This window comes from Myotis myotis, unplaced genomic scaffold, assembly GCF_014108235.1.
Source record: "Myotis myotis isolate mMyoMyo1 unplaced genomic scaffold, mMyoMyo1.p scaffold_m19_p_9, whole genome shotgun sequence".
NCBI classification, from domain to species: domain Eukaryota; kingdom Metazoa; phylum Chordata; class Mammalia; order Chiroptera; family Vespertilionidae; genus Myotis; species Myotis myotis.
Window position 1 is genome coordinate 59144413 of NW_023416401.1, and position 24932 is coordinate 59169344.

The following is a 24932-nucleotide window of genomic DNA, read 5'->3' on the forward strand; positions in this document are numbered from 1 at the left end:
ACTTTTGAAGTGCTTATTAGATATCCAAATGGCAGTGTTAAAGCAATTGGTTATACCAATGTGAAATGCAAGAAGACAGGTCCAGGCTGGAGGTATAAAATTGGGATCAATCTATAGATGATATTTGAAAACATTAGACTGGATGCCATTACCTAGCATGATAGCCAGCTTCCATCCAAGATGTCCCCTAAAGATTTCCAACTTCTGGTATTCACAGCATGTAATCTCTTTCTCATTGTACCAAAGTTGGTTTGTGTGACCAGTAGAATATGGCAGAAATGGTGGTGTGTCACTTCCTAGATTAGGTTATAAAAGACACTGCAACTTCTATCTTAGACTTCTGCAGCTTCTTTCTCTCTTGGATCACTTGCTCTGGGGGAAGCCATGTCATGACCAACCTTATGGAGAAGCCTTTATGATGAGGAACTGAATCTTCCTGTCAACAGCTAAATGAGTAAGCTTAGAAGCAGATACTCAAACCCCTTTAGAGACTGCAACCTCATGAGAGACTCTGTGCCAGAGCCACCCAAATAAGCCACTCCTGGATTCCTGACTCTCAGACACTGTGTGAGATAATAAATGTGTGTTGTTTTAAGATAAGTTTTAGGATAATTTGTTACAGAGAAATAGATCACTAAGACTCATAGGGAGTAAATTTACATAAAGAAGAATACAGATACGTAGAGCACTCCAATATATCGATGTTGGGAAGGTGAAGAGGAACTAGCAAATAAAGTTGAAAAGGAGGAATGTTAAGATAATGTAGTACATGGAAGCCAGATGAATGAAGTGCTTTAAGGAGGGAGTGAAAACTGTGTCAACTGTTATTGCAAGATGGAGAAAATTTGGACTGAAGATTGATTTGCCCAAATTGAGATCTTTAAAGACTTTGGCCACAACATTTTCAGTGGACTATTGGGACGTGACTGATTAAAGTATACTGAGGCAGATACAACCTTTGTGAAGAGTTTTGCTCTAAAAGAGGCCAGAGAAATGGTATGGTAGCTAGAGGAGATATCTATGAAGACTTTTAAAATATTAGTATCTGCATATTTAATTGCTATTGGAAATAATTCTATGGATCAAGAAGTTGGTAATGTTAGAAAGAGATGATAATTGAATGAACCGTGTCTTTGAGGAGGCAAGAAGGAATGGGATCCAGTTGGTAGGTGGAGGATTTGGCTTTAGATAAGAAAAAAGGAAATTCATCACTGTTAATATGAGACAGGTAGAAAATATAGGTATAGATATAGAAAGTTGGTCAACTGGGTAATAGGAAAATAAGGTAGTTCTCATTCAATTGCTTCTCTTAGTGGAATAAGAAATGAGCTTGTTGGTTGAAAGTAAGAAGTGGGGAGGGAGGTTGGTGGTTGAGGAGAGGGGAAGATATGAAATAGTCCTTTCAGAAAGTGTATGTTGAATGAATAAATGGAAGAGCTATGTCTAATCTCTTAACCATAGTTTAAAATGTCATTTCTCTGGGAAAATGCATTCTTAGATACAATGAGGAAGGCTAGAACACATTGTTACTCTTTTTCAGGTGTGTGTGTGTGTGTGTGTGTGTGTGTGTGTGTGTGTATGCACATGCACTTGTATAAAAGAGGATAAAGGCATGAGATAGTGATTTCTAGCTAGAAGAAGCATGTTAACTCATTCTTTACATGTATAAAATAATCCCTTTAGGACTTAATTTTTTTAAACATATATTTTATTGATTTTTTTACAGAGAGAAAGGGAGAGGGATAGAGAGTCAGAAACATCTATCAGCTGCCTCCTGCACACCCCGCACTGGGGATCGAACCTGGGACCCTTCAGTCCGCAGGCCGATGCTCTATCCAGTGAGCCAAACCGGTTAGGGCTAGGACTGTTAATTTTTAAGAACTCTGAATGAAGGGGCAAAACAGCTGCTTCCCTCAAACACAGGGGAGACAACTTCAAACTCAGAGCCCTTTGCTCCTCATTCATGATTATGGGTTACTTTTCTTATAAGCTGGGTGTTCATAAATTTATAGCCAGCTGTATTTTAGTATTTTGGAGTAATAAAATATAAATAAATAAAATTATGTCAAGCCAAATGAAAAGAATACTTTTGAAAAGAAAGTCCATCATTTCTTTGCATTGTTAATCTTCAACAGATTTTAGTTCTTAGGGAAAGGTGAGAATAGGTGAAAGTGGAGAAGGAAAATCTGTACAGGAGAGAAAAAAGGAATTTAGCAACCACAGGTTAGGTTTAATGACTTCCTTCAACAGATGTGCTGTGTTCTATGTTTAGCTAAGTATTGATAGTTAAATTGTGAACTTAACAACCTTTATTGGGAGTGTAGGCTTCTCTATAATAGTATTATATGCAGTTAAACTATTGCATATATGTTAGTTCATAATGGAAACCAGCCCATTTACTGATAGGCTTTTTGAGAACTATTTGTTCTGATATTTCTGAGACTAATTTAGAGCCATTCTAAACTATCTGAAACATCAAAACACTTTGAAAGGAGGCTATTGGTAATATAAATATCAAGTTACTACTTTTTACTAACAAAGATAAATGGGGAAAAAAGAATCCATTAGTAGATAGTTGTAAAAGCTTAATTCTTTTAGAACTTTGAAAGGCAAAGCTGATGCCCCCATTTTCAAAAAGAGGTAAAAAGTTGATCTCAGGTAGCTAATATATTGAGGTTTACTGTATGCTAAGTACTTTGTGCAAATTACACTTCATCCTTCCAAGAACCCTGTGAAATAGGTCACTATTCTTATTTTACAGCTGAGGAAACTAAGGCTCAGAGGGGAAACAACGTGTCCAAAGGTACACAGGTGAAACCTGGTTTTAATATACTTCTATTGATTTCAGAGAGGAAGGGAGAAAGAGAGATGGGAACATCAATGATGAGAGAGAATCATTGATCGGCTGCCTCCTGCACGCCCCGAATTGGGGATCAAGCCTGGACCCCGGGCATGTGCCCTTCAGTCCGCAGGTCAATGCTCTATCCACAGAGCCAAACCAGCTAGTGCAGTGGTTCTCAACCTTCCTAATGCTGTGACCCTTTAATACAGTTCCTCATGTTGTGGTGACCCCCAACCATAAAATTATTTTCGTTGCTACTTCATAACTGTAATTTTGCTACTGTTATGAATCGTAATGTAAATATCTGATATGCAGGATGTATTTTCATTGTTACAAATTGAACGTAATTAAAGCATAGTGATTAATCACAAAAACAATATGTAATTATATATGTGTTTTCCTATGGTCTTAGGCGAGCCCTGTGAAAGGGTCGTTCGACCCCAAAGGGGTCTTGACCCACAGGTTGAGAACCGCTGAGCTAGTGGAACCTAGTTTTAAACTTGTGTCTGATTCCAAAGCTAGCTTGTTCTCACTACAAAGCCTGTCGATGACCTTTACAATATTATAGGACACATTTCTGTGTGTATTTGGGTTTGGGAAGAGGCGCTCCTGAGTCACCAGCATGGACTCACTAAAACCAAGTCATGCACTTTCCTATTACAGTAGCAGACCAACCCTCCTCCATAGAACAATTAGAAAAGCAGGATGAATACAAAAAAACATCTTCTTGAAGTCACTGGAAAGTACCAAGATAGCCAAGATTTAAGAGGCTGAGGTTCCAGAGAAGAAAGTACAAAATGTGAGACTGACATTCCGAGCTGCTTTCTCCTTGATGCATTTACCAATTTATAAGAGGCACAGGCTGAGAGGCAGAAAAACAGAACAGAAATTGGCTGGTAGAAGGTTAAGGAATTATTGGCGATCTTATGGTGCTCGGGAATATGAATTTGAATGCATGGCTAACCAAGGTGGCAGGGCTCTGGTAGAGGACTTGGCTTTCACTTGGGCCCTCTGAAGGACTATTCTCAAGAAAGAAGGGTAGATATTATTATAGACTAGTTTTGTAAAGACTGAATTCAGCTTCTAATTTGCTAAACCCCTGATTAGATTAATGTGATATAATTCTATTCTAATTGCTTGCCAGAACTTAAAGAAATCCTTTCTGGCCTGACTGGTGTGGTTCAGTGGTTGAGTGGCAACCCATGCACCACAGGTCACTGGTTAGATTCCCTAGTCAAGGAACAAACATGCCCGAGTTGACCCCTCAGTAGGGGCCTGCAGGAGGCAGCCGACTGATGTTCTCTCTCTCCCATTGGCTTTTCTATCTCTTCCTCTCCCTTCCTTTCTCTCTAAAAAAAACAAAACACCAAAAAACACACACAAAATAACAAAAACCTTTCTGAAGGAAAATAGCCTCATTTAGAATCTCTGCAATTTTTCATACACAAATGTTCATCATTCAGTCCAAAATTACTAAGCATAATAAGTGGCAGGGAAAAAAAGCAATAAAAACATTCACAGGTGATCTAGATATTGAGTTATCAAATTTGGATTTTAAAATACATAACTGCAACCAATAATTAATATGTTCAAAAAAGAGATGCCAAGACAGAGAATTTTACCAGGGAACTGTAATATGTAAGGATGAATCAAATGGAAATTCTAGAAGTGGAAAACAGAATAACAAATTAAGACTTTAATAGCAGGTTATACAAAGGTAAAGAAAGGATTAGTGATCTGGAAGATAGGTCTGTAGAAAATATTCAGATTGGAACTTGGAGAGAAAAGGATAAAAAACGGAGAAAAAAAAGAGCTTTATGAGACACAGCAAAAAAGGTTTAACATACATACAAATGGAGTTCCAGCATGGGAAAAGAGACAGAATGAGGCAGAAACACTATTTAAAGGGGTGGCTGGAAATTTTTTCAATGTTTTTGAGAGATTTTAATCCCAAAGCCCTATAAACACAAGTAGGATAAATTAAAAGGAAAGCATACATCATAAAAACTGCCCCAAACCAAAGATATTAAAAGTAGCCAAAGAATAGTAAAATGGAAACTAACTTTTCACCAACAAAAGTGGTGGAATTCAAAAGACAATGGAGAGTTAGAATTGTCTGCCAACATAGAATTCTGTATTAAGTGAAAATATCTCTCAGAAATGAAGGCAAAATAAAGGGACTTTCAAGCAAATGAAAACTGATAAGGCTCTGGCCGAGTAGCTGAGTTGGTTAAAGAGCATCGTCCCAAAAAATCAGGATTGCGGGTTAGATCCTGATTAGGGCACATACAAGAATCAACCTATGAATGCATAAATAAGTGAAACAACAAATCAGTGTTTCTCTCTCTAAAAAAAAAAAAAAAAAAAAAAAAAAAAAAAAAAAAAAAAAATTAAAAATAGATAGAATTTGTTGCCAAGACTGTTGCATTAAAATAATACAAAAGAGCAGAAGGATTATGTCCTTTACAGCATCATGAAATATAGGAATGAGTAAATAACAATGAAAATGGTAAAAATGTGGGTAAATCTACGTAAATATTTATTGTATAAAATAATGTCTTGTGGGTTTTTTATATATAGAATTAAAGTTGTAAGCCCTAGCTGGCTTGGTTCAGTGGATAGAGCGTCGGCCTGTGGACTGAAGGGTCCCAGGTTTGATTCCAGTCAAGGGCACATGCCCGGGTTGTGCACTCAATCCCCAGTAAGGTGTGCAGGATGCAGCCAATCCATGATTCCCTCATCATTGATGTTTCTCTCTCTCTCTCTCTCTCTCCCTCCCTCTCTGAAATCAATAATAAAATATTTTTTAAAAAATGTAAAAAAAAAAAAAAAAGAATTAAAGTTGTAACAACAGTAATACAAAAGACTGGGAGGAGCTATATGGAGTTAAAGTGTTCAGAGGTCTTTATATTGTCTAGGAAGTAGGAAAGATAATAATTTATATTATATTCTAATTAAAGCCAATGATTTACATCATAATGTGAAGGTTTACCATTGAAAGAATAGAAGGGGGGGGCGAGAGGGGGAAGAGGAACAACTGTAATAATCTGAACAATAAAGATTTCATTAAAAAAAAAAAGAAAGAATAGTAGCTAAATATATAGGGTGGGGCAAAAGTAGGTTTACAGTTGTTTGTATGGAAAATAATAATAAATAATAATACAAGAATAAACTCTTACCCTGGCTGGTTTGGCTCAGTGGTTAGAGTGTCCACCCTTGGACTGAAGGGTCACTGGTTTGATTCCCAGTTAAGAGCACGTACCTCGGGCCCTAACCAGTTTGGCTCAGTGGATTAGAGCGTCGGCCTGTGGACTGAAGGGTCCCAGGTTCGATTCCGGTCAAGGGCATGTACCTTGGCTGCGGGCACATCCCCCGTAGGGGGTGTGCAGGAGGCAGCTGATTGATGTTTCTCTCTCATCGATGTTTCTAACTCTCTACCCCTCTCCCTTCCTCTCTGTAAAAAATCAATAAAATACATTTTTTTTAAAAAAGAGCACGTACCTTGGTTGTAGGTTCCCCAGCCCCGGTAAGAGTGTGTGGAGGAGGCAACCAATTGATGTGTCTCTTTTACATCTATTTTTCTCTCTCTCTCCTCCTCCTCCCTCCCTTCCACTCTCTCTAGAAATCAATGGGAAAAATATGTCCTTGGGTGAGGATAAAACAAAGAATAAACTGTTTCACATACTCACAACTGTAAACCTACCTTTGCCCACCCTGTATAACCAACAAGCTAATAGAGAGGAAAATGGAATAATAAAAATATGCAGAAGTAAGCAAGAAAGGAGAGACAACAGCATAGAGAAAATGGGACAAATGGAAAATAGTAAGATTAAAACAAAAGTAAATCAATTATTAGATTAACTGTAAATAGACTAAAAATCTAACTAAAAGGTAATCATTGTCAGATAATATTAAAGACAAATAATTATATGCTGTTTTTAAGAAATACATCTTGCATACAAGGACACAAAATTGAAAGTAAAAATATGGAAAAAGATATATCATGTAAACATTAACCCAAAGAAGCTATTATATAAGTCTTAGAACTAAAGTTCACCTTATACCTGTAGTGTGTTAACACTTCTTAAACAGATATTTATCGTGTTGGGTTTTGTTTATTCTCTTTATTCAATTCAGCAGATATTCCTAGTGGCACAAAATTATCCAGTGATACAAATTTATTCTCCCTCATATGTACACTGGCCAGCTAGCATAGAACAGTATTCTAGGAAAAAAAGACATTGTTACTGACAGGCTAGCTTCTAACCCCACCCCCTACTATGGAAACTGATAATAGTAAGACTTATGTTAATTTGCTTGTTTGTTTTTCTCCTGCAGACTCCATTAATAATATACCTCTTTCATTTCCTGATTGACTATGCTGAATTGGTATTTATGGTAAGCAACCTTCCACATAAAATGAATATGTATATATTTTAAATTTTATTGTCTTTAATCTTTTTGTTTGTAAGAAAAAATCTATTTCAGGAGCCCAGGAGTTTCTTAGAATATAAAAGCAAAAACGTATTTTATTTTTTTATATATATTTTATTGATTTTTTACAGAGAGGAAGGGAGAGAGATAGAGAGTTAGAAACATCGATGAGAGAGAAACATCGATCAGCTGCCTCCTGCACATCTCCCACCGGGGATATGCCCGCAACCCAGGCACATGCCCTTGACCGGAATCGAACCTGGGACCTTTCAGTCCACAGGCCAACGCTCTAGCCACTGAGCCAAACCGGTTTCGGCCAAAAACGTATTTTTAATTTGGATTCATGGAACTGTAATTTTACATTTGACCCTTGAACAATAGGAGGTTAAGGGTGCCAACCCCGCACACAGTTGTCTCGCAGTATCCAGGGGCATTGGTTCCAGGACAACCTCTCCACCCTTTCCCTGCCACCCCATGGATATAAAAAAATGTCCTTGGGTGCCCAAGTCCCCTATATAAAAGGATGTAGATCAATGCATATAGTTGGCCTTATGCATCTGTGGACTTCCAACCCTGGATGGAAAACAGTACAAATATTTACTGAAAAATATCAGCGTATAAGTTGACCTATGCAGTTCAAACCCAAGATGTTCAAGGTCAACTGTATTATGGAAGTATGAAGAGTAGTTTATGACATCTGACCAGTTCTAATTTCTTATACGTTTAAAATTTCATATGTGAACTGTGTAGCCTTGAATTTTCTAGCTCCAGGATTCTATGATTGGCTTTCATTATGGTGCCAGTGTTGAAGATATCCTCAGTGTCCTAAGCATTCTGCCAAGAGATTCTGTGACAAGAACTTAGGCCTGGTGAGACTTTCAGGGGTAAGAAATTGAGAAGACAGGGCTATGTTTTGAGAGCATAGTAATTTGAAACACCTGCTTAATCTAGGGTTGAAAATCTGGGTGAAATAGGAGGTCCATTGAGCTCTTCCTTAATAATTATAATGAGTGCTATTTATTGAGGACTTACTCTGTTCTAGGCACTTGACATACATCAGGCCTACAAAGCAGTGGGTTTTATTTCCACTTTACAGAAAACTTAGTAACTTGCAATTACAGAGCAAGTTTTCCAGTCATACCTCCCTGAAAAGGCTTTCTCTTTGGGTAGTCAAAGTGAGGGCTGAGGTTCTGCCTGACTTTAAGAAGTCAGTTCTGGATAGTCCACCGCCTTACAAAACTTCAGACCCTAGTAGCATTCCATTACTCCCACACTAATTGGATTCATTTCCTGTTATTACTCTTTCTCTTGACAGATAACTGATGCACTCACTGCCATTGCCCTGTATTTTGCAATCCAGGACTTCAATAAAGTTGTGGTGAGTAGTCAGTGTGTTGGACAAAACTAGTAGAATCTGGTAACCTGCTGGTATCTGTTATTAAAAAGATCAAAAGTCATGCATGTACTTAAGGATCCAACATGTTTTAAGACACTAAGAAGTGGGAGTGCAGCTTCTGGTTTGTTCAGCCAGTCCTGCAACAGCCGAACAAGATAGCTTTACTAATAGATAGAGAAAGGTTCGCTTAATCTTTGTAGCTTAATATCCTCTCACCTGTGCCAGTTCAGACTTTTTGAAGGATGTGGAATTGAACTACAATTATATTAATGAGGACCCTTAAAAAATTATTTCATACCTTTCACCAGTTTTGTTTTGTGTGTTTTTTCACAGAGGAAAATTATAGCTTTTAACTCACTGTGTTATGCCTATCTGAGGTAAAATTGGATTCCCAGTGTAGCTTCTATTTCCCTGCAGAGAGCAATCTTAATTCGAAAAATTGGCATGTATTAAACAGCTGTTGAAAGTGTTGATGCAAACTTTAGTTTTAATCCATATGTAATAGCCAAGGAGAATTGTATAGTGGGACTATTTTCATTTTCCTTGGTTCTGAGAGAGTTAACAGATTAACCATGTGTACTATCTATGTAGTTATTTTAAAAGTTGGCTGCAGTCCTCCTTGATTGGCTGAGAGCCACTGAGAAGATTTAGACCAGGGTGAGAGAAGGCTGCATCCCATTAGTGTTGTCTGTTTGTGGTTCATTTTCACTTCTGTTACCAAGTAATAGAACCAGAAATAGCAGTCTGCCTTTCTGTAGCACTGGTCATCAGTAACAAATAAAGCTAGTGAATTCTAGAATTTTGGACCTCAAAGACACTGTTAAAATATCTAGACTGAGAGTTTTTTACTTGGGGTCCCTTATTAGGTCTATAAAACCCTTGAGATGGTATGAAAATTTGTATATGTATGTGCATATGTCATTCTTTTTCATGTGGAGAGTCCATAGTTGTTAACAGTGCTCAAAGAGTCCTTAATTCCTCCCCTAAATGATTAAGAACTACATTTTAGAGACTTAGTAACACTAAGAGCAGGGAGTATATATCTTAAACTAATGGAGCATGTGACTATGTGGATGCTAAGTGAAGTAAGTCAGAGAAAAAAAGGCAAATACTGTATGATTTCACTTTTAAAAAGTCAGACTCATAGAAACAGAGTAGATTGGTGGTTATTGGGGATGGGGGAAGGGGATTATTGGTCACAGGGTACAAACTTTTAGTTATAAAATAAGTAACTTCTAGGGAATCGAATATACCTATAGCATAGAGACAGTAGTTAACAATGTTGTATTGTATACTTGAAAGTTGCTAAGAGAGTAGATCTTAAATGCTCTCACTACAAAAATTAATTATGTGAGGTGATAGATGTGTTAACTAACCTTATTGTGGTCATCATTTTGCAATATATAAAGGTGGGCAAAAGTAGGTTTACAGTTCATATGGAAAATAATACAATAATCTATAGTAATAAAAGGGATCGGGCCTAAACCAGCAGTTGGACATCCCAGATTGGAGAGGGTGCAGGCTGGGCTGAGGGACACCCCCCCCCCCACCTGCACAAATTTTGTACACTGGGCCACTAGTTAATAAATAAGAACAAGAATAAATTTTCTTGTACTCACAACTATAAACCTACTTTTGCCCACCCTATATATGTATATCAAATCATTGTATTGCATATCTTAAACTTACACAATGTTATATGTCTATTATATTTCAAGAAAGCTCGGGGGGAAAATTTTATGGGTGAGATGAAATGCTTTAACAAGATTCCCTGGAAGGTCAGAGATGATACTAGTAAACTGAGCATGAGATTCATAAGCAGAGGAATTCAGAGACAAATTAACAATGATTATTTTCTTCTCCGAGATAAATTGTGTATGTAAACCATAGTCTTTGTTTTTGAAGTTATATGCTAAAATATTAGGGGTGAAGGGTCATGATATCCACAACATACTTTCAAACGGTTCAGAAAAAAAATATGTTTTTGTGTGTATAGAGAGATTTTAAAAATGTGGCAGAATGTTAACAGTTGCCCAGCCAGAGTGGCTCAGTAGGTCGAGTGTTGACCTGTGCTCTGAAAGGTTGCCAGTTCAATTCCTGGTCAGGGCACTGTGGAAAGCAACCAACAGATATTTCTCTCTCTGCCCCCACTTTCTCTCTCTATGCATGTCCTTAGGTAAAGATTTTTTTAAAAAAGAAACAAAAAATGTTAACAGTTGATGGATCTAGGTGTTTTATTGAATTTTTTTTCAACTTTTCTGTAGTTTGAAATTTTTCAATGTAATAGACTAGAGAAAAAAAAAATAGGTCCATGTCTTTACCTACCAATGTGTGTATACATGTGTGTGTGTGAATCGAACCATGACCTCCTGGTTCATAGGTTGATGCTCAACCACTGAGCTACATGGGCCGGGCGAGTTTACTGGTTTATGTGACAGAAACATCAAGAAGAATATTGTTGGCTTCATGCACCAATAATTTATTTCTGAATTTATATGAAAACATATAGAGGTTTTTGAATTTTTTCTCTGTGTAATTTAAAGAGGGAGACCAAAAACCAAATGAGCTAATTGTCACTACCTTGTTTTTTAGCACACAAGACATTCTGTTATCATTGGCACCAAGTTAAATTTTGGAATAGTTTTGTTTCTTCATCCTCAGAATTCAGCCTATAGGAATATTTTGTTTTGTGGTCAGAATAAGAATGTCATTTAAACTGCATCAAAAATTGCCCTAGCCAGGTTGGCTCATTGGGTAGAGCATCAGCCTGCGGACTGAAGGGTCCCGGGTTCGATTCCAGTCTAGGGCACATGCCCGGTTGCAGTCTTATTCCCCAGTAGGGGGTGTGCAACAGGCAGCCAATCAATGATTCTCTCTCATCATTGATGTTTCTATCTCTCTCTTCCCTCCCTTCCTCTCTGAAATTAATAAAAATATATTTTTAAAAAAACTATCAAAAATTAACTCATTCTGAATGGCAGATTTTGATGATACTAATAAACTGTGGTTGGTTTGGATAGAGTACTGGCACATGTCTTCCTCCAAATCTTCCCCACTTTTTCAGAATGGGTCCATATCATACAGTCTGGAAGCAGTTTAGTCTTGCTGGGATTTGAGACTTTTTTTATTCCTGGTAATGTAGCTGTGTCTATAATGAAACTGCATCCCAGAAAATTGTGATGCAGAGAGGGGGAACTCCATCCCCGCCCCATCTCCAACTGTTAGCCTGTAGAATATGAATGCTGATTGATTATGACCAGTTGACTCTCATGACACTTTACATCTCCCTTACTTGACAAAAATAATGCTCGTCTAGTTGTCCTTTGCTTCCTGTTTAAAACTAAGAATTCATGTGAGAAAGCTGCAGGTGATTTGTTAGAGAGTGATAAAAATCTGTATCCCCTTAATGTGCTTAGAGAGTTGTGAATTTGGAGGATAAGCTCCTGAATTTGGAATGTACTGAGGCTAACAGTTGGAGATGCAGTGGGGGTGGAGTATTCACCTCCCATCCCTCCATAGGTTTTGGGGATGCAAAAGGGTGTAGGCACAGCTTCAATGATTAGAAAACAGCTCTTTATTTGAAGTAGGGGAATTATGTCCTTGCAAAATCAAATCTTGTGAGGGACAGGAAAGGGCTGCATGGGGGAGTGGGTAAGGAAAGGAAGGAAGGAATACTCCATCCTGGAGATTTTTTTTTAATTTAAAAAATTCTACTGAAATATAACACACATATGGAGGAGAGTGCAGGCATCTGTGTACAAGCTGATTAATGATCACAAAGGTGCCCTGGCTGGTGTGGCTCAGTTGGTTGGGCATTGTCCCTGGTCAGGGTACATGCCGGGGTTGTGAGCTCGATCCCTGGTAGGGGGTATGCAGTGGGCAGTGGATCAGTGTTTCCCTTTCACATTATTGTTTTTCTCTCTCCCTCTCCTTCCTTTCTCTATAAAAATAAATAAACTATTCTTTTAAAAATATGATCACAAAGGTAACAGATCCAGGTAATTATCCTTGAGGTTACTTTTAACCTCTCCTGTGTAGCTTGAAATCTCATCATTGTCAAGGTGCTGAATATATCTAAAAATACCTGCCTTTTAAATTGTACTTCTTAATGTATTTTTATATTTCTTTTTTAAAATATATTTTTCTTGATTTCAGAGAGGAAGGGAGAGGGAGAGAGAGATAGAAACATCAATGATGAGAGAGAATCATTGATTGCCTCCTACATGCCCCCTTCTGGGGATCAAGCCTGCAACCTGGGCATGTGCCCTTAATTGGAATTGAGCCTGGGACCCTTTAGTCCGTAGGCCAACACTTTATCCACTGAGCCAAACTGGTTAAGGCTATTTTTATATTTCTAATATTTTCTTGGTGTGTGTGTGTGTTTAATTTTCCTTAGATTCTTAGCCACTTTCCTATCTCTAACTGGATGCAATGAGGATTTTAAAGAGAAATTTTGTCTATGTTTAGGGAAGCTGAGTCAATATTGAGCCAATAAGGCATAATGGCAGCTGTGCTGGTGATACTGGGGAAGACAAAAGGAGAGGCAGCAAAGGATCTGAGGACTGCTGGCCTAACTGCCATTCTCTCCTGGAAACTCTCCTTTCATAAAATCTTTCTATTTTAATGTATTTTGGAAGATTGGGATTATAAGGAAGTACTTTTCTTTCACTGTTGGCACAGTGTCACCTTTGCCCAGGGTCTACTCATCCCTGTTTAGCTGCCTTCATCTCTGAGTGTAGTCCTGCAGGTTGGCTTCCAGCCTGGGGAATGGGTCTGCATTCCCCCCTGTCTCTCTGGCTACTCCTATATGAACTCCCTGTGTTTCCTTTTAACAGCCTTCTTTGTGGATCTCACACCGTTCAGGTGGCCTTCTTTGTGCAATAGAACTCCAGAATCCTTAGCTAGTGGGGCCTCAGTCCTTTTACCACTGCTACTGCAGCTGTCCTCACTCAGTGCTCTCTGTTTGCTGAGCCAGCCACCTTTTCTTGATAAAAGCACCTTAGTCTATATTTTGTCCTTTTTTATTTATTTCATTTTTTAAAATTTCTTTATTGGTTAAGGTATTACAAATGTGTCCTCATTTTCCATTAATCCCCAACCTCCTCGCCCCACCCCCCACCCACTCATGCTGTCATCCCCCTGTTGTCCGTGTCCATTGGTTTGGCTTATATGCATGCATACAAGTCCTTTGGTTGATCTCTCCCCCTTACCCCCTCCCTCCCCTAGTTTCCCTTTTGTCCTTTTAATTAGACAACCCCAACTGTGCATGACAGCATAAATTTTACTGATGATAATTCCTACCACTTAACTTGGACTCTCGGCGATGATCAAAGGGAGGTTTTTGAATTTTGAAGTTTGTTCAGGTTTTCTGATTATGCCTTTAGCTTAAATTATACAAGAAATCCGGGGTTACTTGTATTCCTGTGATGACCCTTTGATTTTCTTTTGAACTGAAAGATGACTCTTTTTTTATTTTTACTTAAAAATTTTAAATTATTAGTACCTAAGATATGAAAAAATATATAAAGAATAATACGCTCAGCCAGCATGGCTCAGAGGTTGAACATCAATCTATGGCTCGATTCCCGGTAAGTGCATATGCCCGGGTTGCGGGCTCGATCCCCAGTGTGGGAGATGCAGGAGGCAGCTGATCAGTGATTCTCTATCATCACTGACGTTTCTCTCTCTCTCTCCCTCTCCCTTCTTCTCTGAAATCAATAAAGTATATTTAAAAATGCATACTATGTTATCATTTGCAACAGCATGGGTGGATCTGGAGAGCATTATGCTAAGTGAAATAAGCCAGTCAATGAAGGAAAATTACCACATGATCTCACTCATTTATGGATAATAAAGACCATTATAAACTTATGAACAAAAATAGATACAGAGGCAGAGCTGCCTCGAACAAACTGTCAAACTACAGCGGGAAGGCCGGGGAGGGTTGGGGGGCAGGAGGCAGGGGGGTAAGAGATCAACCGAAGGACTTGTTATGCATATAAGCATAACCAATGGACATAAGACACGGTGGGTAGGGGAGGCCAGGGGATTGTCAAGGGCGGGGAAAAAAAGGAGACATATGTAATACTCTTTGTAATACTTTAAGCAATAAAACAATAAAAAAATGCATACTATGAATCTATTTGGCTTAAAAAATAAAACATTACACATAGAGTTGCCTCTCTCTATACTTTCACCTCCTTCTTCCTCCTCTCACCAGTTACCACTGTTCGGACTTTAGTGCTTATTATTACTACACATGGCCTTATAAATATCCCTAAATCACATGTAATATTATTTTGCATGCTTTTAACTTTATATAAATGGTACAATGCAGTATATATTCTGTTGTCACCTGTCGTTTTCATCATTAAATCTTTACTCACACAGTTAAATGCTAACTACTATGGCTGCTCTGAATTACTCTATTTTCTAATAGGTTGCAGCATTGATTTTATACTGTCGAAATAAGATTCTCTGATCATTAAACGAGCAAGGCTACCCATTTTTGGGTTCAAAGACTTTTTCCATCTATAGTCTGACCCATGTTTACTTATAGGGTTGCCTAACTCTTTTTCATTCTGGAACACACCTGTGAACTTGTTGGGACATACCAGGGTAAGGCAAAGGCTCTCCACCCCCATCTCACTCCCTCTTACCTATCCAGCTGCCCAGCCACACCCAGCCCTCTTTCTCTTCATCCTGGCCATTCCCCACTTCCTCTGTGGAAGTCAAAAATTGAAACAGGGGAGCTCAGAAGAAAACTCAGGATACTGTGACATTCAGGGGATCATTTCACTTTGCATGAAAACATTTCACTTTGCTGATGGGACTTTGGAGTCTTTAGGCCACTGATAATAACTCTTCAGAATGGCTAAGAGCTTTGCTTTGCCACCTAGTCATTCATATAGCCATTCAACAGGTATTTATCGATTGCTCACTGTATTGGCAATAAACACTGTCCCTACGCTGTGGAACTCAAATAGTCTAGTGAGGGAACCACATATTAATCACATAAACTTTAAAAAAAGTTATAACTGTGGAGATTTTACCTAATCGAGGTTGGGGGTGAGTGTGCCTTCCTGAGAAAGTGATTATTTTATTGAGATCTAAAGACCATGTGGGAGTTCACTAGGGTAAGAGAAGAGGTTGTTCCAGGTTAAATATAAAGGCCTGGGAGCAGGAGGGGCATGGTATGTTCATGATATTTGAACCCAGAGAGTGAGAGGTGAGGGGAGAGGGAATGAGATGTGCCTGGAGAGGTGGGGCCACGTGGGTCATGGAAGGACTTTTGTTTTTATCCTAAAAGCAACGGAAAGTAATTTGTTTCATGTGTTTTGTCACTTTTTCCAGTTTAAAAAGCAGAAACTCCTCCTTGAACTAGACCAGTATGCCCCAGATGTGGCCGAACTCATCCGAACGCCAATGGAAATGCGTTACATCCCTCTGAAAGTGGCCCTGTTGTAAGTATTCTCTGACAAAACAGGCTCAGTGCCAACAAATGCGAGGAAAATCTGATGAGACTTTCTCATGTTGTTTGTTGTATTTTTGGAGATTCGCAGTCTTAGTCATCAAGTATTTGCTGTAGTTCTGTTGCACAACTGGGGTTCTGGCCAGCAAGAGACAGAGCCATTCTTTCTCTGTCGGGACAAAGCTTCATACAGGAACATGCACAATCCACCCTTCACAGATGCTTTTTCACTCCATCTGAGCTCTAGCCTACTTGTAACCACTGTTTGTTTCTTTTAAAAAAAAGAGAAAAAGATCATTCTTCAGTTGTGATAATATGGATTGAATAAAATTCTGATCTTTATGTGGTTGTTGTTTTGAGCAGCTTCTATCCTTCATGTACAAGTTAGCCCCCCATTTGTAGTTCAGAAAACAAGTACAGTTCCAAACAGACCCATCCCGGATGCCTAAAATGGGTGACCAGTTTGGGAGAGTGAAACTTACGGAGGCTCTGTGAACGAATGCCCCAGGAGTGCTCAGTGCTGCCAGTAAGTTTAATTCTTTCAGGTTATTCCTGTTTATATTCCTGAGATAGGCAAATGTGAATAATCATTCAACCAACTAATAGTCATTGAATATTAATAATATACTAGTTTTAGGGATACACAGTAAACAAGTCTGACAAGTTTCCTCATGGAAAAACATGACCTTAGAACTTTAGAATTAGAAGGAGCCTTATGAGGACAGTTTATTCAACCCTCTGCCTGTGTGTGAATCCCCTGTTCAGTAGTCCAGATAGTTGGCTGTGTAGCTGCTTCTTAAACATCACCTTCTATTTAGAAATGGTTCCCCCCACCACCAGTTTTGAGGTATCAGTTCATATCTATGTACTTCAGAAATATTGCTGGGAACTATTTAATAGAACCAGAGGTTTAGAAACATTATGAATCCCTTATGGACTAATATGTCTCCTGAGGGTAGTTTTGTAATAGCAGCAGCCATTTCTTTAAAGGTTGTGTAATAAGCCTATCTGTAATTGCTGGGGGAAAAACACACCAACAATTTCTAGGCCTTTGTCTTTAGAACTGCTAGTGTTACAGCCCTGGGAGGTATTGGATTTAAGGTCTTTATTTGTAAATAATAATTATAATCTCCCTGAGACACTGGCATGTTTCTTCCTATCTGATAATCAGAATTATGTAACTGGTCTCCCTTTTCACACTGTCTGCCAGGAAACGCAGAGCCAGATTTGAAGCTGATTATTACAGGGCTGTAGAAGACAAGTTGGGTCTTCTTTCCCCGGCCTTTACTTTCTCCTTTTATTAATGTTTTCCCTGGTCTTGTATCTTTATTTCTATTTTTATCTTACTGTTATTTTTTTATTCTTGGTTCTTATTTGAGTCACCTCTAATCTTTTGTGGAAGCAAGATAGAAATAAATAAAAATAATAATCTATTATGACTACATGAGCTTTCCTTACCACATTTCAAATTCATTTTCTTAGCCCATTCCTTTTCATCTCAGGAAAAAGACTAGATGTTTCAGCTCAATTCCATCCTAGAGGAAGTTCAGGTGTCCTGTGAAGTGCTATGGCATCTAGCTTGTCGAAGTCAGCAGATAACTTATTTTGTCCTTGGGATCTGGCTGGTGGATACTGTTTTACTATCAAGAGGGCTAAATCTAAGCTGCTGTACCTTTTGAATGGGGGTAGCCTGCGTCACAGTGTAGGAACCTGACTGAGGAAAAAGTGCTTTTTTGGTTTTCAGACATGCATGTAGCCATTCCTAAGATATATGATTGTGGGGAAATTTGGTATAATTTTATCATTTTGAAATCTGAGGTAGTAGAAAGAATATAGGCTTTAGAACTGGAGAGACCTAATTTGAATATATTCATTAGCTTGTGAACCTTGGGCAAGTTAATCAATCACTGAGTCTCAGCTTCCTAATCTGTGAAACAGGAATAATGTTATTGCTAGTTTATAGGATCTCTGTAATGATTAAATAAGACAATTTTCTATAGACCACATAGCACAGAATAAGGAGTGAAAATTCAGTATCTTTTACACATTGGCCTCAATCCCACTCCATTCTCTTTTACTTAGGAGAACTAATTTCTAAGAAGCTGCCTTCCCTTGAGTATGTTTTTAGTAAATCTCTTTAATTTTCTGGATATAGTGGCATAGACTCCCTGGTCCTTTGACCAGGATTACTAATACCAAATATGTGTGCTTTTCCCCAGCTATCTCTTAAATCCCTACACGGTCTTATCTTGTGTTGCCAAGTCTACCTGTGCCATCAACAATACCCTCGTTGCTTTCTTCATTTTGACCACGATAAAAGGTAAGACACCCAAAAAGTACAAGCCCTGATTTGTGTAACACTTATACTGTGGGCTTTAAAAAAATACAATGCAACACTTTAAAAAATTGTTTTTAAATTACACAAGTATGAGTGGATAAAAAAGCTGTGGTATATTTACAATAGAATACTACTCAGCTGTAAAAAAGAAGGAAATCTTACCTTTTGGGACACCATGAATAGACCTAGAGGGTATTATGCTAAGTGAAATAAGCCAGTCAGAGAAAGCCAAATACCATATGATTTCACTTATATGTGTAATCTAAAGAACAAAATAAATTAACAAACAACCCATACTTACTTAAAACAGACTGACAGCTGTCAGAAGGAAGGAGGGTTGGGGAACTTGGTGGAAAAGATGAAGGAAGTAAGCAAGACAAAAACAGAAACAGACATTATGGTGATTGCTAGAGGGAAAGAGGGGTGGGGGGCGGTGGAAGAGGGCAGAAGGAGAATAAATGGTGGTGGAAAGAGACTTGACTTTGAATAGTGGGCGCACAATGCAGTATGCACATGATGTGTTACAGAATTGTACACTTGAAACCTGTATGATTTTATTAAGCGGAGTCACCCCAATAAATTAAATTAAGAAAAAGAACTACAAAAAAAAAAAAAATTACAGCCCTAACCGGTTTGGCTCAGTGGATAGAGCGTCAGCCTGTGGACTAAAGGGTCCCAGGTTTAATTCTGGCCAAGGGCATGTACCTTGGTTGCGGGTACATCCCCAGTAGGGGGTGTGCAGGAGGCAGCTGAACTGATGTTTCTCTCTCATCGATGTTTCTAACTCTTTATCCCTCTCCCTTCCTCCCTGTAAAAAATCAATAAAAAATATATATTAAAAAGAATTACAGCCTGGCTGGTGTGGCTCAGTGGATGAGTGTCAACCTGTGAACTAGGAGGTCACAGTTTGATTCCTGATCAGGGAACATGCCCAGCTTTTGGGCTCAATCCCCAGGTGGGACATGCAGGAGGCCGCCCATTGATGTTTTTCTCTCATCAGTGTTTCCATCTAAGCCAAAATAAAGATTTATTTAAATATCTTGAGCCCTGGCCCGGCTCTGGTGGCTCATTGGATTGAGCATCGTCCCATGGACCAAAAGGTCCCGGGCTTGATCCCCAGTAGGGTGCATGCAGGAGGCAGCCAGTCAACGAGTCTCCCTCATCATTGATGTTTCTATCTCTCTCTCCCTCTCCCTTCCTCTCTGAAATCAATAAAAATATATTTAAAACAATAAAACAAAACATCTTGAGCCCTGGCCTATGTAGCTCAGTTGAGTATTGTCATGTGCACCAAAAGGTTGCTGGTTCGATCGATGTTACACCCTCATATCGATGTTTCTCTCTCTCTCTCTTTAAAAATCAATAAACTATTCTTTGAAAATTTTCTCAAAATTCTATCATTCAGAGAGTTACTGTTAAGATTAGAAATTTTTTTTCTAAATGGCTTATAATGAGATAGCAGCCCTCTGCCTCTCTCTTCTCACCTGTAGTTCAGCTTCTTCACAGCATTGCTTCTGGCTTTTGCTAGTATTTACTTCCATATTTCTAAATAAGACTTCATATTGTTATTTAATGAATTATAACTTTTAGATATCGATTCCATTCTCATGGAAGATAAAGATTTAGCTTTTTTGTACCAATATCTCCACTTCCCTTTACCTCATTTTATTCAAGGAGTTATGCCACAGTTTTGATTAAATCAGTAATTGGTACCTGTATTTTATGACACTATATATATATTATTTACTGCTGGGCAAAATAGTAAGTAAGATTACTTTTTCTTTCTTATACAATCTTCTATGTTTCCTGTGGTCAATAATTCTCTCTTTTTTCCCCCCTCCAATTGCTTCGCTAGATCTGTCAAGTGCCTAAAAATAGTTTTAAAAAATTCTTAAAAACTTCAAATAGTCTATCAGTGCTATTATTTTTCTGGAGACCTCCCTCACGAATCCTCCATTTTGCCCCAAGCTGTCCTGGTGGTTGTCCAGGGCTCATTCAAAACTGCTATTGTGGGACTTTTCTTTATAATTCTCCTGCATTGTATTCCTTATTTCCTGGATTTCTTCTCTCCTTTATTGATTTTTTTCTCTTTGTTTTGCTGAAGTAGTTCCTCGAGTAGTTTTCTAAGAAAGGGTGTATTAAATACATATCTTGAGTCATTTTATGTCTGAAAAATGTTTTTGCTCTAGTTCAACACCAAATTAATAGTTGGGGCAGAGTATACAGTTCTAGATTGGAAAAACTTTTCTTTCAGAATTTTGAAGGCATTGCTTTACTGTCCTCTAGCATCCTGGTTGTTATTGAGCAGTAGGATACCATTATATTTTTTTTCTGAAAGATTTAGGAACTTCTTTTTATCCTCAGTGTTTTGAAATTTCATGATGCTATGTCTTGACATGGGTCTTTCTTCATTCATTATACTAGGCAATTGGTAGGTCCTTTCAGTGTAGAGACTAGTGTCCTTTAGTTCCAGAAGGTGTTTCTATATTATTTTTTCAAATTCTCTCTGTTTTCTCTGTCCACTTATTTGTTCTATTAGATATTGGACTTCCTTGATTGATTTAATTTGCATATTTTATTTTCTATTGATAGTTCTAGCTCTTTTACTTCCCCTTTTTCTGGGATATTTCTTTGTTTTTATCTTCCAACTCCTCTATTGAATTTTTAAATTTTGTATTACATTTTTAAGTTTTTCCTTGGTCTCAATTATTTTTTGAAGTAGCCTATTTTTTTTTTTTTTTTTTTTTATCACCACAGTAGTCTTTCTTATCAGAGTTTTGGTGTTTTTTTCCCTAGTTCTCATTTGTTCCAAGCATAGTCTTTTTGTCTTCCTGGTCATCCCTCCACCACTTTCTTTTCCTGTTTCTTTCGGGCTCTGTTTTTCATATGGGAGAATTTTCTCTCATTTATGGTGATCCTTGACTGTCTGTTTATGTTTAAGAGTGAGGCACTAACAAGATGATTTGAGACTGCAGGGGCAGGACTTGTTAATGGATCATTCTCACTGTAGTGAGATTGGGTATTGGGCTGACTCTTTTGGTTGGAAGTACCCCTAATGTCATCATTTATAAGTTTTCTTTTTCTCTGAAACTATTTACTGTTTCCAGAGAGGAATTTTCCAGTTTCCTGCCCAACAGTAACAGAGTTGGAGTTGCAGTGGGATGGGGGTGGGGGGTTCATGTGACCAACTATTGAAGTTGTGAGAGTAAGAACAGAGGAGGTGGCAGATTACAATGTATAGATTTTATGTAATCTCATTTCTCTTTAGCCCACACTTCTCCTCAGACCATTACTGTGCTTAGTACACCCTAAACTATGCCTCTTCAGTTAATATTCTCCAAAACTGTAGTCTCTGGATGGAGTAGAAAGTTGGAAGTTAGAATGCACATAGTTGAGGTGAGACCTGGGGTTCTGCCTGATCTGTATACAAACTTTCTGCTTGATTTTCATCTCTGTACCTTACCCCACCTTCCATAGTATCTGATGCCTTCAAGGTGATGAATTTCTCAGAAGTTCTGTGAGATGAGTTGGCTTTATTTTTATTGGTATTCCTCTCTGAGATCCCTGAATTGTAATTTCTTTCATATTGCTCAGTCATTTGTCCTTCTTCTACCTGCTTTGTTTCTACTGTTTATTACATTTTATTTTGCTATGATCTCCTCTCCTGTTGTTTGTGGTTTAAGACTAGTTTTATTCCTTTATTGTCATTTTAAGTGAAGTTTTAGGAGAGAGAGATGATACACATGTGACCAATCTACCATTTTTAACTGGAAGTCTGTTAGCTTTGGGGTATATAGCTCCATATTTTTCCCCTCCATTTTTCTTTCAAACTTTTAAATATTGTATCTATTAACTATCACCACAAAAATGTTATTCAGCAAACCACTTCAAATCTCAGTGGCTTAAAACAACAACAAGCAGTAGCTTCTATATCTGTAAGTCCACATGGGTCAGCTAATCTGGGTTGGACGTGGCTAGGCAGTTTGTTGGTTTAATCAGGGCTCATTCCTGCGTCAGTAGTTAGCTATAGTTGGTTAAACTAGACTAAACTCTTCTCCACATGTCTGTCATCTTCCAGGGGACTAATTTAGCTTTGTTCTTTTTTAAAAAAAAATTTCTTTATTGTTGAAAGTAGGTATGTTCTTGCCATAGTGATAGCAGAGTCACAGCTGTGAGCAAGCCCAGTCAGGCATGCATTTCTTACGTTTCTGGTTGCATCACGTGGCTGAGCCCGGGGTGGAGACTTCCATCCTGCCCACAATGGAAGAGCACTGCAAAGTTACATGGTAAACAGCCTGGACATAGAGCGGGGTGTAGAATCTGGGCCAAAAATACAACCTACGACATATGTCAATAAACATCTAGTCTGTCAATTTTAATGGCTATATATTATTCCATTATAGGGATGAATGTATAGAAATTCTTTTTTTTAAAATATATTTTTATTGATTTCAGAGAGGATGGGAGAGGGAGAGAGAGAGAGAAATCTCAGTGATAAGAGAGAATCATTGATTGGCTGCCTCCCGCACCCCCCCCCCCCCCCTCCACCACCACCACCACCAGGGATCGAGCCTGCAACCCAGGCATATTCCCTTGACTGGAATCAAACCCGTGACCCTTCAATCCACTGAGCCAAGCCAGCCAGGGCTATAGAAATTCTTTAACCAACTTCTATACTAATTAAATATTTAGCTCATTTTCCAGTTTTCAGATATTTAAATAATGCTACAAATTAATTTCTAACGTACAGTAATTTTCAAATCATATTCAATTATTATCTTATAATAAAGTCCTAGAAATAGAACTATTGTGTCACTGGATATGTACCCTCTTTAGGATTTCTGAAATTTATTGCTAAATTGCCTTCAAGAGTTTTACCAATTTACACTCTGGTAAGAAGTGTATGAGAGTCCTTATTTTTATACATTGTTGCTAAATAGTTTGCACACTCAGGAAATAAAGAATCAAAAGTTTTAAATAGAACCTTTTACTTACAGTTTACTTATCTTTTCTAGGGTGGCATATAAGAATGACTTAGGTCTTTCTGTAGGCCACTTAGTACTAACTTATTATTAGGTTACTTAAAATGACCTGCATTGTCTTGTTCTGAAGATTGTGCTCTGAAATAGTGAAGACTGTTTACTATTTGCAGAGCACCAGGCTCAGGTAGACTCATTTATCAAGGTACTTGGTATCCATTAAAATACGGATTATATGTTGCAGCTGGGCAGAAGGTACTGAGCTCTGGTCTTTGGAAATGTCACCTTTAAAATAGCCATGCGCAGCCCAGCCAGCATGGCTCGGTGGTTGAGTATCGACCTATAAACCAGGAGGTCATGGTTCGACTCCTGGTCAGACACATGCCTGGGTTGCGATCTCGATCTCCAGTGTGGGGCGTGCAGGAGGCAGCCACCAATTGGTGATTCTCTCTTATCATTGATGTTTCTATCTCTCTCTCTCTCCCTTCCTCTCTGAAATTAAAATAAAATAAAATAGCTGTGCGCAAAGCTAGAAATACTGAAGACATGCTCTCTGAAGATGCATTTAATAAGAGTCTTACACAAAAAATATAAATTATACCATTTTAAAAACATCTTTTGTATAACCTTTTAAGTCAATGGGAAGGTTTTGTTTGGGGGAAAACCTGTAAAAATGTTATATGTATCTTTTTTCAGTCTAACGCTCTCCCAACTGAGCTATTTCGGCTCCTTTATATGTATCTTTTTTGCAGCCATATTATTTTTGGTCACCCAGAGCAAAAAACAGTTTTTATTGTATCACTTCAGATTTCTGTCAAATGAATTTATAGACATTTTTGTAATGATATACATACAATTTTGTTTTACTTTTATCACTTATTTCATAAGAATCGTGTGACGTTGGTCACATATTTGCAATTACTTTCAATCTTAATTTAGTTTTAAAAAAATTTGGGAGTTTAAGTACTTGGTAAGAATAAAAGATATTCAAACATAGAAAATGAGAAGTAAGTCTGCTATCACCCCTCCCTACCTCCCCTCTGTTCCTCAAGTATATTTTCATGGGGTCGCAGGCCTTCCCTTTTGCTGGACATTTGTTATTTTCCACTGTTGGCAGCTGTAGAGAGCATCACAAATAACATTTCTAATCTGTTAAAATATTTGGAGAATCCTGTTTTAGTTAGGTCTCTGAACTACTCTTAACTCTTTGAGTATATTAGTAGTAATTCCTACAAAAGTAGATACAGGAGGTTAGTTCACTTATAAAATCTACAAGTCATGTTTTTCATTTCATATTTATTCCACATACTTTAGATATTTAACAAAATTAATAAAGGAATAATTCACTATTTAAAGAAGAAAACAGTTGGGAGAATTCACAATGAAGGAATTTTATATTGAAAAACATGAAAAAATATTCAACTCCATAGATAATTAATAAAGAAAAGCAGCCGAAACCGGTTTGGCTCAGT

At 38.0% G+C, this 24932-nt stretch overlaps 1 protein-coding gene across 4 annotated transcripts in view; it reads left to right on the forward strand.

Moving 5' to 3' along the window:
• The window catches only part of PIGU (phosphatidylinositol glycan anchor biosynthesis class U), an 88741-nt gene that overhangs the window by 13778 nt on the left and 50031 nt on the right, over positions 1-24932 (forward strand). For 2 of the 4 annotated variants that reach the window (XM_036321079.1, XM_036321077.1), the window contains exons 3-7: positions 2762-2803; positions 7181-7240; positions 8592-8654; positions 16026-16135; positions 18363-18463. In XM_036321079.1, the coding sequence (XP_036176972.1) occupies positions 2762-2803; positions 7181-7240; positions 8592-8654; positions 16026-16135; positions 18363-18463 (376 nt within the window). Of the gene's footprint in view, positions 1-435; positions 455-2761; positions 2804-7180; positions 7241-8591; positions 8655-16025; positions 16136-18362; positions 18464-24932 lie in introns of those variants that run through there. The other 2 variants (XM_036321080.1, XM_036321078.1) reach the window with 2 other exon arrangements.